General features: G+C 36.7%; 1 protein-coding gene across 1 annotated transcript in view; it reads left to right on the top strand.

Moving 5' to 3' along the window:
• Window positions 1-15,652, top strand: part of HEATR5B (HEAT repeat containing 5B) — an 89,533-nt gene that overhangs the window by 52,430 nt on the left and 21,451 nt on the right. The window contains exons 24-27 of the mRNA XM_067703254.1: window positions 227-478; window positions 2,568-2,749; window positions 4,882-4,950; window positions 9,957-10,136. Of these exons, the coding sequence (XP_067559355.1) occupies window positions 227-478; window positions 2,568-2,749; window positions 4,882-4,950; window positions 9,957-10,136 (683 nt within the window). The remainder of the gene's footprint in view (window positions 1-226; window positions 479-2,567; window positions 2,750-4,881; window positions 4,951-9,956; window positions 10,137-15,652) is intronic.

Here is a 15,652-nt window from a genome sequence, read left to right on the forward strand (position 1 = left end):
TCTATTCCCCATGTTGTATAATACGTCCTTGAGTCTGTCTTACACCAAATAGTTTGTACCTCCCACTCCCCCTCCTTGGCTTTTTATTGATTGTTAAAAGAAAAATCTTGCCAATTCTACTGTTTTCTACTGGTTTTAAATTAGATATCATCAAACAGTACTATTTCTAAAGCATCGTTTTTGCTATATGTAAGGTTGTTATAATATGCTTTTATTTTTGTTACAGATATGAGTACTGCAACTCCCGTAAGTAGTGGAAAAGATGAAGAATTTGAAAAGAAAGATGAGATGGATGATGATACCATGTTTACCACACTAGGAGAAGAAGATAAATCAAAGCCCTTTGTGGCACCTCGCTGGGCCACTCGAGTATTTGCTGCTGATTGCCTGTGTCGAATCATCAATTTGTGTGAGAATGCAGACCAGGCTCACTTTGACCTTGCTATGGCACGTTCTGCTAAACTGCGAAACCCTACAAGTAAATTAAAAATCAGTACTTCTTTTCCCCAGAATATTTTTATAGGTTTGAAATATTTTACTGCTTTGTAACATGCTTTAGACTATGCCTTTCATTTATTGTACGTTTTCTTGCCTTTTACCTTTGTTTTCTGTCCTCTCTATATACTGTCCAACTTCTGATCCCTATTGGGAAGATAAGTTGAGGAAAGCAGTCCAAAGTTATATATCTATCTATCTTAAGATATATTTATCTTAATCATTTGCCCTAAGGATAATGATGGCCCTAAGCATAATGATGGCAGTAACTTATGTTTCCTTGGTACCTTATCCTACTTTTAGCAAAAGTTTAAGGTGAATAAATAAAGTGAGTTTGGTAATCCCCAGCCTTGGAGAATGTCAGAATTCATGAATGCCATGGAAGATTTCAAACTCTCAGATTTCAGAACTGCTATTAGGTATTTTTGAAAAGGTGAAAAGTGTTTATTACTGAAACCTTTTACTTTTTGATCATTTGTAAGTTTTTATACCGTATATCCCCTGGATCAGATATTATAGGGAATTTACAAAGAGATCATCAGGCCAGTATCTTCACTTACAAATGAAGAAACCTAGAGAATCTGAGAGAGGTAGTAGAGTAACAGACTGTCTTATCTTACGCTTTGTTGTCTCTTCGTCATCGTGTCATTTTTTAAAATATCCGAAGACACATCGTATATGTTATCTGTATTGAAGTCTATATGTTAAAAATGCCTTTCAGTTTACTTTGTTGTGTATAAGAAGCAGTAAAACTCACAAATGGACTAAAAAACAAAAAGTAAAACAGTATTATACTATGTATAAAATTGGAATCTGAATATAGGGTACCAGCAAAGCACAATATGTTGTGAACAGGGTGTCTTTAATCATGTCATTATTCATCAGATATTTACCGAATCTTGTTCTTTACTTCCCATTGGAGATCCAAAGAAGAAAAAAACATAGTCCTTGCTCTTGAAGAATTTCTAGTCTAGAAGAAAGAGAGACAAAGTTATCACTCAAAAATAATCATATATCCCAATAGTGGAAGGATAGAGTACTTTGGGAACATAAAAAACTGCTACTCATTTCTTGAAGTGCCAGGGAAGACCTCACAGAAGGGATCATTTTGAAACTGGGTTTTAGAGGCAGAGAGAGGGTTTTCCAGGTAGAAGAGGTTGGATGTATTCGTTTTCTATTGTTGCTATAATAAATGACTGCAAACTTAGTGGCTTAAAATAACAGAAGTTTATTAACTTATAGTTCTGTGGGCCAGAAGATCCCAGAATGCAATAAACCTCTATCAGTCCCCTAATTGTCTCCCCATTTTGGAGTTTCTGCCCAGTGCCCCTTTCTTCTCCCCCACGTTAGGAGTTCATCACCTTGGATTTTGGAAAAAGATAGAGGTCTTGATTTGAGAGAGGGTGTAGGTAGAGACTGTGTAGAGAAGCAATAGCAGTTTCATTCTGGGAACAATTGCCTTGCTTTTAAGCTTTGATAGGACTGATCTAGGGCAGCCTTTACTCTAAGGCTAAAAGGAAAAAGGCTTCCCTTTTCTACATCTTGTCCTTATAAAAATCTTTTCCAGAGTAGAGGTTGGTAAACTACAGCTTGCAGTCCAAATCCAGCCTGCAGTCTGTTTTTATAAATAGTTTTATTGGAGCACAGTGTAACCATTTGTGTACATATGGTCTTTGTACATACTACAACAGCAGAGTTGAGTAGTTATGTTAGAAATTATATGGCCAGCAAAGCCAAAAATATTTACTATCTGTTTCTTTACAAAAAAAATTTGCCAACCTCCGCTGACAAAAAAATTACAAACTCTTTTGGGGAAAATTATGATAATCAGTTATTTTGCTTCAGATGTCAGTTTACAATGTCGTCAGTGTTATTGTATAAAGGTTTACCAATATTCTTGAGAGATTATGGCATGGAAACTTTCTTGAAAGTGTATCATTGTTATTTTAAACATGGTGAAATATGTGGATCATAAATGCTTTTTTAAAGAAGTTTATTTCTTTCCGTATTTTTATGTGATTACACTTAATTTTGGAAATGTTTTCCTTTTTGCCTTCTATTTTTATTTTTAGATGATCTCTTGGTACTTCATCTCTCTGACCTGATTCGCATGGCATTCATGGCTGCAACCGATCATAGTAACCAGCTGCGGATGGCTGGGCTCCAAGCACTTGAAGACATTATCAAGAAGTTTGCATCTGTGCCTGAGCCAGAATTTCCAGGTCATGTGATTCTGGAGCAGTATCAAGCCAATGTGAGATATTTTATTTGTTTCAAAATTAAAACTGATCTTTTGAAAAGTGAAGATTAAAGAAGTGAAGATCCCCTGGAGAAATGTATTTGGACCTGTAACCTATTTATTCATGTAGAATGCATATCTTTACTCCCATTGCCTGTCACACAGTTTGAATCAATTCACAGTTGAAGAAACAATTGTATAAAACTTGTCACTATTTTTAAGTCATGATGTAGTATTAGTGATAAAACTAGAATAGATGTTCCAGCCTGGCTTTCCAGTCTTATGTTTAGATATTTAGCCATGCCATTTAAAAGATAAAAGGAACATTTAAAGAGTGTTGTGGATTTACTGCTGTTATTTTATATGCCAAGACTTGATAAGCATTTTTTAAAATAAAAAGCAGTTGCCTTGGGACTTCACTGGTGGTCCAGTGGTAAAGAATCAGCCTTCCAATGCAGGGGACGCGGGTTCGATCCCTGACTGGGGAACTAAGATCCCACATGCTGCAGGGCAAGCAAGCCTACACACCACAGCTACTGAGCTCATGGCCTCAAGTAGAGAGCCCATGTGCCGCAAGCTGTGAGCCCACGTGCTCTGGAGCCTGTGCACCACAGAGAAGCCTGCACGCCACAACGAAAGATCCCGCATGCCGCAACTAAGATCCCATGTGTCACAACTAAGACCCAACACAGCCAAAAATTAATAAATAAATTAAAAAAAAAAAGCAATTGCCTCTTGTATGCTGAAGGATAAATTAACTTTTAATAATAGTGAAAAATATTACTGAAAGAATTGTATACTTTCAAAAGATTTTTTTATTATATTCTAAACAGAGATATACTTGTTTCCCCTGAAATTTATGCCTATATTTATGTTCTTCAAAAGCGGCACAATAGATGTAATCCTAGTAATGGATTATATGAAGGCGAAAAAAACTTATGTAAGAAAAGAACGAACTTTTTTTTCACTGTGATTGTACCAAAATCTTGGCTCTAGACACATCATACTTCATCTAAAAATCTGTGTTCAAACATACACAAAATTAAAAAGTGTGGATAATGTATAGTCCATTTTTTTCCATCATAAGTATAGGTAAAGAAGTTATACTTTCTAGGCCAAATGGCTGTAGAAAACCTGTATATAATTATTTACTCCCAAATACCCAACCTATCAGAATGAAGGTCTTTTTAAAAAAATCTTTCTATTTAGAAATAATTTCAAACCTACAGAAATAATTGCAAGAATAGTACAAAAAAACCTGTCTTATACCCTTCATCCTTCATTCATATTTGCCAATTGAGAATTTTGCCTCATTTCCTTTAACATTGATTTTTTTCTCTCTCTCTACACTCAACACATACACACACACACATTCTCTCACTCTCTCACTTTTTTTTTCATAAACCATTTAAAAGTAAATTATCTAAGTCAGGTATCTTTACCTGGTGTAATGGAAGAAATCTCAAAGTAGGAGTTGACTATATTTAGTTCCTAATTCAGCTCCTACATATTAAATGTAATATATCTAAGAATCTGTGACTGATACTGGCTTATTAAAACTAAAGCTCTAAGCAGGCTGGACCTGGTTAGTACTTGGATAAAAAAAACTAAAGCTCATATTTCTTCACTTATTACTATGATAACAGTACGTTAATATTTCTTGAGCAACTTTCTTTTAAAGCGTCTCTTTTTGAGGTGAAATGATTTTTAAGGTCTTTTAGTGACTATGTGAATTTTTAGTACTACTCAGTTATTTAAAGAAATTGAGCCTTTAATCTCAGTTATATGAGATTCACCCATGAAGTAAATACTATTAGAAATATGTTCAGGAATATAGATAGAAAAAAAAAAAAGCAGTTTTCTGTTATCTCTGGGAACATGTGGCTTTGTCAGAAAATCCTATTTACTATTAAAAATAAATGAAAAACAAATAAGATTAATTGCCTGTTTGGTATAGGATCCTGCAGATTGGATAATGATAATCTCCTGGAAAGCAGAAGAAGAATGGTATAATTGAGTTTATTGTCACCAAAAAGAGAGATAAAAAGGAAAGGAACAAAGATGTGTTTTGTGTGTTTTCATCTCCAAAGACACAAAAGGTTTACTACTTATCTTTAAAAATAAAATGCTTGTATTCATTTTTCTAGGTGGGAGCTGCTCTAAGACCAGCCTTTTCACAAGATACTCCATCAGACATAATAGCAAAAGCTTGCCAGGTAAGAAGAAAAATAGAATTTTCAATAGTTATCTTCTATAAATTTATAGATATCTTAGAATTTCACTTCCAAGAGAGAAAAATCAAATAGTATTATTTTTTTTTTTTTGCGGTACGCAGGCCTCTCACTGTTGTGGCCTCTCCCATTGTGGAGCACAGGCTCCGGACACGCAGGCTCAGCGGCCATAGCTTACGGGCCCAGCCGCCCCACAGCATGTGGGATCTTCCCGGGCCGGGGCACGAACCTGTGTCCCCTGCATTGGCAGGCGGACTCTCAACCACTGCGCCACCAGGGAAGCCCCAAATAGTATTTATTTTTATCTCAGAAATACAACAGTGACAGCTTCCTTTTTTATTCTGTGTGAAATGATGAAGTACTAACTATTAATCACATTTTTTTTTGCTGTAGCTGAGGACATGACTTTGGAATACATAGCTCTTACATTGTCCAGTAGTCAGTGGAGATGTAAAGTCATAAGAGGGACTAGAATAAAAGTAAAATCTCAAAATCTATAATCATTGAAGAATATATAGTAATAATAAATAGGTAATAAAAGGATTTTTGACCACAGGTTGTGAAAATTCTACAAGTTTCTGTGTATTAAAATTATCCTAAAGACAATTTCACAATATGGAAGTTTTATTGCAAAATTGATTCCAGGGGATTATTCTCATATTATTTTTTCTGAAGAGAGTTACAGAAGCACCTATGTTCCTACACCTTTAATAAGTTCATCTTTTTCATGCTCTGTCCTGAAAAAGGATTTGTGCATTAAGCTCTAATCTTTCAAAAAAAAATCCAATTCTTTGTCTGCTAACCTAAGGATAGAAGAGAAGCAACTCCATCCTTCTCAGTTTTCCGGAGTACAGGGCTGTATTCCATCTTTATTGCTTAGAATTCAGTCAAGCTACATGTGTCCTCTATGCAGAGAATGTTCTGCTGTTTGCAATAATAGGTTTGATTACTCTTTGGTCAATGAGTTGCCTCCTCCTTCTGTTAGAATTTATTTTTCTGAAGCCTGCTATCTTAATGGTGGCCTTCAGAGAAATGAACTCCTTCTACCAACAGCAGGCTAGAGAGAGAAGAGGAAGCCTTGTTTAAGACAGAAGTCTGTGGATCATGGTACAAACCTTGGAGTTAGAGTAGGTTAAGTCATTTAGATTGGGACACTGGCACACAGACATCAGAAATCACAGTCATGTATAATTAAATGTATTATGGTAGTGTTTCAGATCATAATATTTAAGCAGACAAAACATCCTATAAAGCTCCTGATCATCAGAAAGGCAAAAGCTATTAGAATTTCATCTTGTGAATGAGTAGTATGAAAATTTCCTATTACTGAATTTGCCTTAAACGTCCTATTTCTTGGACTTCCCTGACAGTCCAGTGGTTAAGATTTTGCCTTCCAATGCAGTGCAGGTTCAATCCCTGGTCAGGAAGCTAAGATCCCACATGCCTTGCAGCCAAAAAGCCAAACATAAAACAGAAGCAATATTGTAACAAATTCAATAAAGACTTTAAAAATGTTCCACATCAAAAAAATCTTAAGAAAAAGAACACTTCTTATTTCTTATGTGGCCCTACCTGCTTTCTGAAGTTTCTTCTTTTCTAGTGGCAGGCTTAAATTTTTGACCTCCTGTCCTGTTTCTGGGAGGAAACCTGGTTTTGAAATAGCTGGAGCATTGGGTTGCAAGTTTCTTTCTTTAAGGTTACCGAAGGAGTTGGCTTTGGGCAGATCTTGAAACATGGCATCCCAGATTGTTTACTAGAGTAAACATCATGTTGAACCTGAAAATCAAGTAATTCTTAGATATTATAGGAAAACCCTCAAATGTTTTCAATTGAGGACAGTTGGGGACAGTAATCAGTAGGTTAATAAATCATTTAAAGCAGCATTGGAATCATAAACATAATACATACTTTAGATATTTTATTTCAGTCTAAAATTTGTAAGTGTACATTCATTCACCACTCTTTTGATATAAGGCCAGAGTCTTTTCTCTAAGTATGATTTTGCTGATTCAGTTTTGCTTTGTCTTTCTTCATAAACCAAACCTATAATGCAGTATCTGCAGTTTCTGGTTTCATGTTCTTTAAAGTGGAGAAGGTACTTAGGTTTTTGCAAAGCAAACTTAGCACCAAATTCTCGATTTTGACAGTTTCCCCCAACTTACAGTTATATTTCTACCAAAATTCACAGAAATAGTATCAAATATCTCCAAAATGTTATTTTCCTTAAGAATACCAACTCTTTATTTTCACACTCATATTTAATCTTTATTTTCACTTTAAATTTCATTATATTTTCAGCACTGTTGTGGCTGGTATTTTTTTTTTGCCATCGGTATTGGTAACAAACAGTTTTTAAATGTCCTTATTGAATTTTATTTAATTTAGTTTTGAATTCTTTGAGAATAAGATTATTATAAGAGAATGAAGTAGTTTACATATATATTTATTCTCAACTTTTTAAACGTTTCAAATATAGGAACACAATCCATTAACCATGATTCAGTATCCAAATGCTCTGAAAACCAAAAGATTTTTCATAATTTATTTGATAACGAAGCCTGAACTGACTATACTCACCTGGCCCTGACATGAAGCTGAGTGAGACGATAGTAATGATTGATTTCTTTTTTAAAAAAATAAATAAATTTATTTATTTATTTATTTTTGGCTGGGTTGGGCTTTTGTTACTGCGTGTGGGCTTTCTCTAGTTGCGGCGAGCAGGGGCTGCTCTTCATTGCGGTGCATGGGCTTCTCATTGCGGTGACTTCTGTTTGTTGCGGAGCACAGGCTCTAGGCGCGCGGGCTTCAGTAGTTGTGGCACACAGGCTCAGTAGTTGTGACTCACGGGCTTAGTTGCTTTGCGGCATGTGGGATCTTCCTGGACCAGGGCTCAAACCCATGTCCCCTGCATTGGCAGGCAGATTCCTAACCACTGCACCACCAGGGAAGCCCAGCCCCTTCCATCTTGGCATTCTTCCTTTGGTTCCAGTATCACCACACTTGCCTGGTTGTCCTATTGCTTTTCTGGTGTTTTCAGTTTCTTATTCTACTTGTCCCTGAAGTATACTTTCCCTGTGTTCTGTCCTTAAGGCTTTTCTTTTTAATACCTCAGTCCTTGAAGAAAGTTACCTAGGACCATCTGTTTAGTGATCATCTTTGTGTGGAGAATTCCTAGATCGACTTAGTTACCTCTGTCTTTGCTCCTGAAATCCAGACCCAGGTTTCCATCTGCCCACTGAATATCTTTCCACGTGTCTCTTGCTGGTACTTTGAACTCAGCATGTCACAAAGTTCACAGTCAAAATCATGTTCTCTAACTTCTCATCTCCACCAAACTTCTCTTTGTTCTTATGTTATCACTCTTAAACAGTGGTGTCACCTTCCTTACATTCATCCGGGTTAGAAACTTTGACAGTCAAAATTTGGTAGTCTTTGATTATCGCCTCATACTGTTTGCATGTCCCTGCCTTCACCCCCTAAAAATATGTAATTGGTTTCCAAATCCTGTGATTTCTACTTCCAAGTCTTTCTCAGATGCCTCTTTCTTTTCATTTGATTCTCAGTTTGATCCGTATCATCTCTGTTCCGTGGTATTATAATAGTCATGTGACTGAACACAGTACTCACTGTCTAAACACATGCTTTCCTATACTTAGTATTGGAGCAGTTTTCCTAAAGCACAATTCTAATAATATTCCCCTGCTCAGAAGCCTTAGAAACTCATGACTGCCTACAGAACAAGTCTGAATTCAGTTCACGTGGAATTTAAATTGTACTGTAATCTGATCCCAGTTAACTTTCCTAATCTTGTCTCTTCCTCCGTGAAACTCCCCTGTATCTATACACATAAAACTTCCTGATATCTAAACATTCCCATTTCTCCTGCTAGAATTAATCTCTTTTTTTCTCTCTTTTTTTTTTTTTTTTTTTTGCGGTACGCCGGCCTCTCACTGTTGTGGCCTCTCCCGTTGCGGAGCACAAGCTCCGGACGCACAGGCTCAGCGGCCATGGCTCACGGCCCAGCCGCTCCGCGGCATGTGGGATCCTCCCAGACCGGGGCACGAACCCGTGTCCCCTGCATCGGCAGGCAGACTCTCAACCACTGCGCCACCAGGGAAGCCCCTTTCTCTCTTTTTAAGTGCAGTGTGACAGTCATAAAACATTCTCATGTGTTCATTTAATCTGAGTTTACTTACTTGAGGACAGGGACTAGATTTTTTCCCTTTACTTTTTTTTTTTTTTAACTCCTCTATAGCACTCAGAATAACCTTTTGCCTATAGTAAACAGAGATGTTGTTGAATTGAAGAATTATTCATAACCAAACCGATTTGGGTGGAAATTCTTTTCTGTTAAAATTTTTGGGAAATTAGATACTGGAAACATGTTAAGTATATATTGTTTTGTTTTCTACATAGGAGTACAATAAGTTCCATACTTGCTGTTGATTTTTTATTAAAAAAATAATATTAAAGCATAGCATTGAGGTTTTTTTGTTTTGTTTTGTTCATTGGTTTTATTTGTGTTTCTTCCCCCTAGGAAACAATCATATTTACTCCATTCTTTTATATGTTTAATGTTAACTTTTTTTAAAATTAACTAACTTATTTTATTTTTTTGGCTGCATTGGGTCTTCGTTGCTGTGCACAGGCTTTCTCTAGTTGCGGCGAGCGGGGTCTACTCTTTGTTGTGCGGTGTGTGGGCCTCTCGTTGTGGAGGCTTCTCTTTGTTGTGGACCACGGGCTCTAGGTGCATGGGCTTCAGTAGTTATGGCACACGGGCTCAGTAGTTGTAGCTCTCAGGCTCTAGAGTGCAGGGTCAGTAGTTGTGGTACATGGGCTTAGTTGCTCCGTGGCGTGTGGGTTCTTCCCAGACCAGGGCTCGAACCCATGTCCCCTGAATTGGCAGGCGGATTCTTAACCACTGCGCCACCAGGGAAGTCCCTAATGTTAACTTCTTACTATAAAAATTAAAGTTTTTTTCCTTTGGCTAGGTATGTAGTACATGGATTGGAAGTGGAGTTGTCAGTGATCTCAATGATCTCCGTCGAGTACACAATCTGCTTGTTTCTTCACTGGACAAAGTTCAGGCCGGAAAAGGATCTTCCAGCCAACTCTACCGCGAGAGTGCCACAACCATGGAAAAACTGGCTGTTCTCAAAGCATGGGCAGAGGTAACCATGACCTGTTGTTTTTAACCATTTCTCCATCCATGAGAAAATGTTCCCCTACTCCTGTAGGTAAAAAAATTTTTGTTTGATTTTTGTTTAAAACTGACCTGTGGTATAGAGTACTTTTTAAAAAATCTGCTGTTTGCTCTTTCTCACTGAAATGCATATACATTTATGTCTTAAAAGAACTCTTATTGAACCTTTGAAAATTATATTTTTAATCAGTGTTTTAAAAACATCTGTGTTGAAGAAGGGCTCTTCTTACTTACTATGGAAAAACTAGGCTGGGAAAACCTACAAATATAAAAAAAATAGAAAAAATTTATGCCAAGAATCTTATTTGATTAAATTTTAGGAGACATGCCACCACCCACTGATACTGAGGCTGTAGGGTTTTTTGGTTGTTGTTTGTATGTTTTGTTGTTTTATAGCTGTTTTTACCTCTTTTATTCCCATAGCCACTTTCTAAAAATAATGATACTATTTTAAATTCACTTTTCTAAATCTCTTCTGCCAGTTTTCAAATACTTATCTGTCTGCACTCAGGTACTTCAAGTAGCTCTTTATTCCTTCCTCTGCCAACCCAGTATCTCACTTACCTATTTCCATGGTATCAGCAGCCTGTGACCACCCAGCAGACAATTGCTGGCTCAAGGCATACAACATCCAGATGATATAGTTTAGATAAAGGACCTCTGGGTTTTTGTGGATTATTTCTGTCATAGAAGGGGGAAAAAAAAGGAAAATGTAGAACAGTAAGATATTGTATAAATTAGTTTTTCTCTCTGATTTTTAGATCAAGTTGTTTTCAGAGTATCCCTGAGTGTTCCTTTATTTTCACTCTGCTGCCATCTTTTGGCGTAGAGAAGTAAAATAATATTTGCATTGATAAAATGTTTGTTTTTATTGATAAAATTTTTTTCAAATTAATGCAAATCCATAGTTTTAGGTGGAAAGTAGTATTAGAAAGATACTATAATGTGATTGTTTTCTTACTTTGAAATTCAGTGTTAATTTTCACATATCTAATTTTTAACTAAAACTTACTATTACTTTTCTTGTCTGTAGAAATTATATTCTAAATGATTGAATGATTTTTATTTTTAAAAAGATAGCTTCTAAAATTGTTCTTAATTCTCCAGCCCCATTCATTAATTTCCCAAACATAGAGACAGGTATGTAGTTGGATGATCATAAGACCATTTGCCAGTTAGTTGGTTCTCTGCTGACTTGCATTAACGTGCTTGATTCACCTACTAAGAAGTCTGACATAGTTCAGTATAAAAAGCATTAAATGTTGAATCAGAGGCCCTAGAACAAGTTCTGTCTCTATAATTCACCATCTTTGTGATTTTGTTCAAGTGATTTGATCTTTCAGATACTCAGTTTTTTCATTATAACATGGAAATGCAGTAATGTCTTCTTCTAAGGTGAGGTATGTAAAAGGACCAGGCATTGTTATCTGGCACTGAATGGAAGATAAGTAATTGCTTTTAACAAATTAGATCAAAACCTCACATAACTAAATTATTAATGCACATTTTTTTTGAGACGCTTTTCTTATTTGGGGGTAACTTCGTTCTATAATTAAATAATTTGCACTTCGAGCCTCAGCCTGTAATATTGTCTAGTGAATCTTTTCCTTGCTTAGCTTCCTTTCCTTCGTCCTTTTCCTCAAAGGCCCAATATATTCTAGATTTCTCTACTCAAGATCTATCTTTGCTTCTACTTTTTACTCAAAAAATTGAGGATATTAGTTTTCCAGTTCCTCAGATTGTTACCTTCAAGTCTTTAGATGAGTGTGAGTTGAAAACTCCTTTTACCCATGTGACCTTGGGTGAGTTATTTAACTGCTTCTCTGAACCTTGTTTCTCAGCCCTAAAGTGTGGATAATAATTATGCACATTTCACAGAATTACATTTTGAAGTAAATGAGGTAATAATAACTTTGTTCAATAACTACCTTATTTATGTGCACAGTGAATGTTACCTGTTGTTATTAATATAATAATTATTATTACTTTAAAGTTTTCCTCTAACCTAGGATTACCTTTTCTCATTCTCTTACCTCCCACTCTCTGATTCATTCAACGGTGTTACTAAACATCGGCTCTGTGCCAGGCTAGAAGTTGAGAATACAGTGGTGCACAAGCCAGATGTTCTACCTTTACTGAGAAAAACAAACTAGTGAACGAGTATATGCAACAAAAATAATGACTGTTATAGGAGAAGTCCAGACTGTGGTGAACACACAGCAGAGGCACCTAAAATAGTCTGAGGGCTCAGAGGAGGCTGCTTGGAGAAAGCGACACTTAAGCTGAGACCTGGAGGATGAGAGTAGATGTAGTAAGCATAAGTCTCTGGAGGGGACTGTTCCAAGCTAAGTGCTGTCAGTTACCCCCGCCTCTGTATCTCACTTACCCCGCCTCTGTATCTCACTTACCCCGCCTCTGTATCTCACTTAGCCCCCCCCCCCGCCCCGCCTCTGTATCTCACTTACCCTGCCTCTGTATCTCACTTACTCCGCCTCTGTATCTCACTTACCCCCCCTCTGTATCTCAGTCACCCCCCCGCCTCTGTATCTCACTTACCTCGCCTCTGTATCTCACTTACCCGCCTCTGTATCTCACTTACCCCGCCTATATGTCTCACTTACCCCTGCCTCTGTATCTCAGTCACCCCCGCCTCTGTATCTCACTTACCTCGCCTCTGTATCTCACTTACCCGCCTCTGTATCTCACTTACCACCTCTGTATCTCAGTTACCCCCGCCTCTGTATCTCACTTACCCTGCCTCTGTATCTCACTTACCCCCACGCCTCTGTATCTCACTTACCCCCACGCCTCTGTATCTCACTTACCCCATTTCTGTATCTCACTTACCCCACCTCTGTATCTCACTTACCCCATTTCTGTATCTCACTTACCCCCGCCTCTGTATCTCACTTACCCCCATTTCTGTATCTCACCATCACCCTCTGCTTGCTCGTCCTCTTCTACTCACTCTCCTCTTCACACCTCTATTCATTGAACGAGTTTTAGTATCTTCACATCCTCAGCTAGTCACCCACTTCTCAGTCCCCTGCAATCTGGGTTTACTCTCAGCACTACATTGAAATTATTTCGTTAAAGTTACAAATAATATAATTCTCCAAATCACTGCACACTTTTCAATCTCTGTCTTACTTAGCCTCTCTATAGCATTTGATATTGTCTTCTCTGGAAACTTTGTTTTCCTTGACTTCGTGACACTACTCCCTTGGTTTTCTTCTTTTCTTTTATTGTTCATTCTCAGCCTCACTTGCTGGCTTCTCTTTGCCTGCCTGCTCTTTAAATACTGGCATTTTTCTTGTCCCTTTTCTCACTCTTCATACTCTGTGGGTAGTGTCATCTACACCCATACCCAGTAGCTTTTACTTGTATATGAAAGTTTCTAATTCTACTTTTCTAGCCATACTTCTCTCCTACATTCCAGGCCCATATTTTTAGCTGTTTATTAGACATGTAGTACTGCAGTGTTTACTGTTGAAAAAAAATCCATGTATAAGTGGACCTGCACAGTTCAAACCCACGTTGGTTCAAGGGTCAACTGTATTATCAAAGCACTTTCTAAAATCGTACACATTAGTTGACCAATTTATCCTAAGGAATATCAAGGATATACACAAAGATTCTGCTGTGAGGATGTTTGCTGCAATGTTGTTTATCATTCTAAAACAATAAAAAAAGGCAATATATGAATAATTGTATTTCTTGATCCAAAGATGATGGTATTAAGTGAATAGAAAATTGAGTATAATATTATATACAAACATAGTTTTTAAAAGACTGAGTATGTATATACAACATGGCTAGAATATTAACAGTATTACATCTGAGTAGTAGGATTGTGTCTGGTTTTATTTTCTTCATTTTACTTATGCTTCTGATTCTTCTATATTTTGTGTGTAATATCTCATAAGAAAAATAAACCCAATTTTTTTAAAAAACGAGTCTAAAAAATATATTATCATAGGCAAGTAGCAATGTAAAATATAGAACCCTTTTAGAAAGCATTTGGCAGTATCTCTTCAGAGCCATGGAAGTATTTATAATCACTGATCCAGTAATTCCATTTCTCGAACTTTATCCTAGGGAAAAATATCCAAAATATGAAAAAGAGAGAAATTTACAAAAATGTTTAGTTGTAACCTTACTTATAATGTGGAGAACTGAACACCTTTGTCTTTGAAAACTATGTTTCATCTTTCTAAGATTCCCAAGGCTAAAAAGAATCAGAAAAAAATATAAAAGTTCAACTACAGGAAAATTGTTAGATGTATAATGTCTTCCATTGCAGCCATTAAGAATAACAGTTATGAAGACTAGTATTCATATGGAAACCCTTATGATATATGAATAGACAAAATTAAATACAAAATTCTCTGTACAACAAAATTATAACTTAGAAAGTTGGAATGTGAAAACCTAGAAATTAGAATTATGAGTAATTTTAAAAACTCATTTTTCAAACTATTTATGGTATAATTTTTTAAATTAAAATTTGAGGAAAAATACATACAACTGACCTTTAAATACTGCAGTGACTCCTTCGCTTCCCCATTACCAACAGTCTTCAGCTACTTCTGCCTTATAGTCTATGCTCAGTCTAATACCAAACACTTGCAGTTTCCTCAGCATGCCTTGCTAGTTTCTGTCTCTTGTGCTCTTGCTGTTTATATTCCCTCTGCCTGGAATTTCCCCTTCCATCTTTGCCTGTGAACAGGTGAACTTTTGTCTTTGAATCCAGTCTCACCTTTTCATAGTCCATTAAGATTCTTCCATCCTTGGTGCTTCCTGTGATTCATTCATTCATTACTCAAACCACTGAGTGTTCGTTAGGTGCCAGGCAGTGTACATAGTCACTGCGTGTAGTGAGGTGGGCAGATAGGTCATTTAAAACAAATTTCAAAAAACATCCCTTTCGCTCAGCAATTTTCTCACTCTCCTTTCATCGTATCAGTCTGTGAGTCCATGGAAGGTGAAAACCATGTATTATTTGTCTTTGTTGCCTCAGGCCCTAGCACAATAGCAAATGAAAGGCAAGAGTAAGTACCTAAGAAGGGTTTGATGAGCGAATGGCTGAGTATACTTACAGTGCTTATTGAGATATTTTCTTAAAATCAGCATAATAATCTAGGGGAAGAAAGCGAGCTTAAAACCAGTGGAAAATATGAATGTGATACATTTATAACCTGATACTCAAAGTCCCTACTCCAAAAGTTAGGTGGTTTCTGCTTCTAAATTGTCAGGTGTTAAGTATGACTGACCAACTGTAACTAAGTGTTAATAGACCATCACAGCATTAAGGAATGCTTCTTCTCAAAAATGAAGATTCATTGTTTCCTGTAATCATCTAATCTAGTCAATTACCATGCCATAACTGTCTGTTCATTGTAGGGATAGAGATAAGACCCTGCCATCAAGAAGCTGCAGTGTCCCTGTTCACATGCATAGACTTCCTCTTACAAACAATGAAGA

Source organism: Pseudorca crassidens, chromosome 14, assembly GCF_039906515.1.
Source record: "Pseudorca crassidens isolate mPseCra1 chromosome 14, mPseCra1.hap1, whole genome shotgun sequence".
Lineage (NCBI taxonomy): Eukaryota > Metazoa > Chordata > Mammalia > Artiodactyla > Delphinidae > Pseudorca > Pseudorca crassidens.